At 34.6% G+C, this 439-nt stretch overlaps 1 protein-coding gene across 1 annotated transcript in view; it reads left to right on the forward strand.

Annotated features, from left to right (window-relative positions):
* Positions 1-325: 325 nt before the first annotated feature.
* Positions 326-439, forward strand: part of EMH_0086330 (uncharacterized protein) — a gene marked incomplete at both ends in the record, with an annotated part of 1,773 nt that continues 1,659 nt past the window's right edge. The window contains one exon of the mRNA XM_013501016.1: positions 326-402. Coding sequence (XP_013356470.1) covers positions 326-402 — 77 coding nt within the window. The remainder of the gene's footprint in view (positions 403-439) is intronic.

A 439-nucleotide genomic window follows, 5' to 3' on the forward strand; every position in this document is an offset into this window, starting at 1 on the left:
TTTGTTTGTTTTATTTGTTTTATTTGGTTTTTTGTTTTTTTGTTCTTTTTCGTTTTTTGTTTGTTTTGTTTGTTTGTGTGTTTACTTGTCTATGCATTTGCCTATTTATTATTATTATTTATTTGTTTGTTGTTATATTTGTTTATTTATTATCTATTCTATTTATTTATTTATTTTATTTATTTTATTTATTTTATTTATTTTATTTATTTTATTTTATTTATTTATCTACTCAGGGCTGCCTGCTGGGAGGAGCGTAGACGACGGCGTTACCGTTCTGCTGCTGCTGCTGCTGCCGCAGCAGCAGCAGCAGCAGCAGCAGAAGATGCATCAGCACCATCATCATCAGCAGCAGCAGCAGCAGACGATGCAGCAGCAGCAGCAGCAGCAGCAGCAGATGGTGTATCTGGTGTTTATCTAGAACCTCATTCTTCTCTCT

This window comes from Eimeria mitis, genomic scaffold (assembly GCF_000499745.2).
Source record: "Eimeria mitis Houghton genomic scaffold, Emh_scaff6166, whole genome shotgun sequence".
Classification (NCBI taxonomy): Eukaryota; Apicomplexa; class Conoidasida; order Eucoccidiorida; family Eimeriidae; genus Eimeria; species Eimeria mitis.